At 47.4% G+C, this 1,621-nt stretch overlaps 1 protein-coding gene across 1 annotated transcript; it reads left to right on the top strand.

Moving 5' to 3' along the window:
• Positions 1 to 579: 579 nt before the first annotated feature.
• LOC104962452 (somatostatin receptor type 5-like) lies at positions 580 to 1,393 on the top strand (the record flags this gene model as incomplete). The annotated part of the gene is made up of 1 exon (XM_010790887.1): positions 580 to 1,393. A coding segment is annotated over exon 1 (783 nt), but the record flags the coding sequence as incomplete, so codon positions are not given.
• Between the last annotated feature and the right edge of the window lie 228 nt (positions 1,394 to 1,621).

Here is a 1,621-nt window from a genome sequence, read left to right as displayed (position 1 = left end):
AGGGATGGGGGTGTGCCTGCGTGCGGCACGGTAGTTATTAAGAACCCGGGATGGCTTCATAAACAAGTCTCGTACTAATAGAAGTGAATAGGTTGTGTTTTTGTTCCGGCGAAGGCTTGTTTTTGTTGTGACGGAAGGAGAGTGGTTAGGTTGATTAGTGGTTTAGTATTCTAGCTTCACTGGTCAGAGATTGGACTAAACTGTATCACTCGCTGTCACAGCCATTTAACACTACATGCATATCCTGATTTAAATTGTATATATTGTTATATGGCAGTGAAGTCTATCTATTTTGTCAACACTATTTTGTAGAAACAATATGCTCTATTCATGTGTTTGCTAATGTTGGATTCTTTGCAATTTGCTATCTCACTTATTATATAACAGGTTTCTTTCTGCACGTTGTTTAGCAAGATATTAAAGCTGTAACCTTACGTCAATCTTTCAGATCAAGCAATGGTCAACAGCAATTAGAAATTAGGTCAAAGCTAAGCTCTTCACCCTTTCTTCATCCGTACACATTTATTGCTTACACCAATTGATGATTATTAACTTTGTTTTCCTTGTAGAGCTGTTGACCCGTCACTGATGGGATCTGATCAGTCACCTGATGAAAGCCTCCATGGAGCTCATCCAGGCCTCCCAGCTGCCTCAGGAAGCCTCCACAGCTACCTGGATCACCAACTCTCATTTCCTGCTCCTCTCCACTCCTTCTGAACCTTTCCTCGGCTTCACCCCGAGCGACGGCTCTTTCCTCTTTAACAGCAGTTGCCAGAATGACACCAAACCGGAGCCTAGTTCCTTCCCTGGCTTGGCGGGAATCTTCATCCCTCTCATCTACGGTATGGTGTGTGTTGTTGGCCTCGTGGGCAACACTCTCGTCATCCACGTTGTCGTCAACTACACCAAGAACGAGTCAGTCACCAACATCTACATCCTGAACTTGGCGATCGCGGACGAACTCTTCATGCTAGGTTTGCCCTTCCTGGCAGTGCAGAACGCTCTTCTCTCTTGGCCCTTCGGTTCGCTAGTGTGCCGCGTGGTCATGACAGTGGACGCCATCAACCAGTTCACCAGCATCTTCTGCCTAACGGTGATGTCAGTGGATCGCTACCTGGCCGTAGTGCACCCAATCCGGTCTTATTGGTGGCGCCGCCCCCGTGTAGCGAAGGCCGTCAGTGCCACGGTGTGGGCTGGGTCGTTTGTTGTGGTGCTGCCCGTGGTGGTGTTTGCAGACGTGCTGAAGGACGACGGTAACTGCAGCATCGTATGGCCTGAACCGGCTGAGGTTTGGAAGACGTCTTTTATAGTTTACACCTGCACCGTGGGCTTCTTCTGCCCCCTGCTGGTCATCTGCCTGTGCTACTTGTTGATCGTCATCAAGGTTAGGAGTGTACACAAGCACAGATGTGTGAAATGAATTACCTCGATTCTGTATTCCCCAAACTTCAGTTTTCTTACTTGGTTATGCTCAGTGTTACTAACCATAGAAACTTGAAAAACATATCCTTTATGATTCACCTTAAGCCAGAGTCCTGCATCGGGTCGGGTACCCGACGGGTGACCCGCAAAAAAGGTGATTTGCGGGTTGTATTTTTTCTAACACTTTTTTCCGGGTTCG

Source organism: Notothenia coriiceps, unplaced genomic scaffold (assembly GCF_000735185.1).
Source record: "Notothenia coriiceps isolate Sejong01 unplaced genomic scaffold, NC01 NC01_scaffold00034822, whole genome shotgun sequence".
Lineage (NCBI taxonomy): Eukaryota > Metazoa > Chordata > Actinopteri > Perciformes > Nototheniidae > Notothenia > Notothenia coriiceps.
Note: the sequence above shows the minus strand (reverse complement) of the source record. Positions and strands in the feature narration are given on the sequence as shown.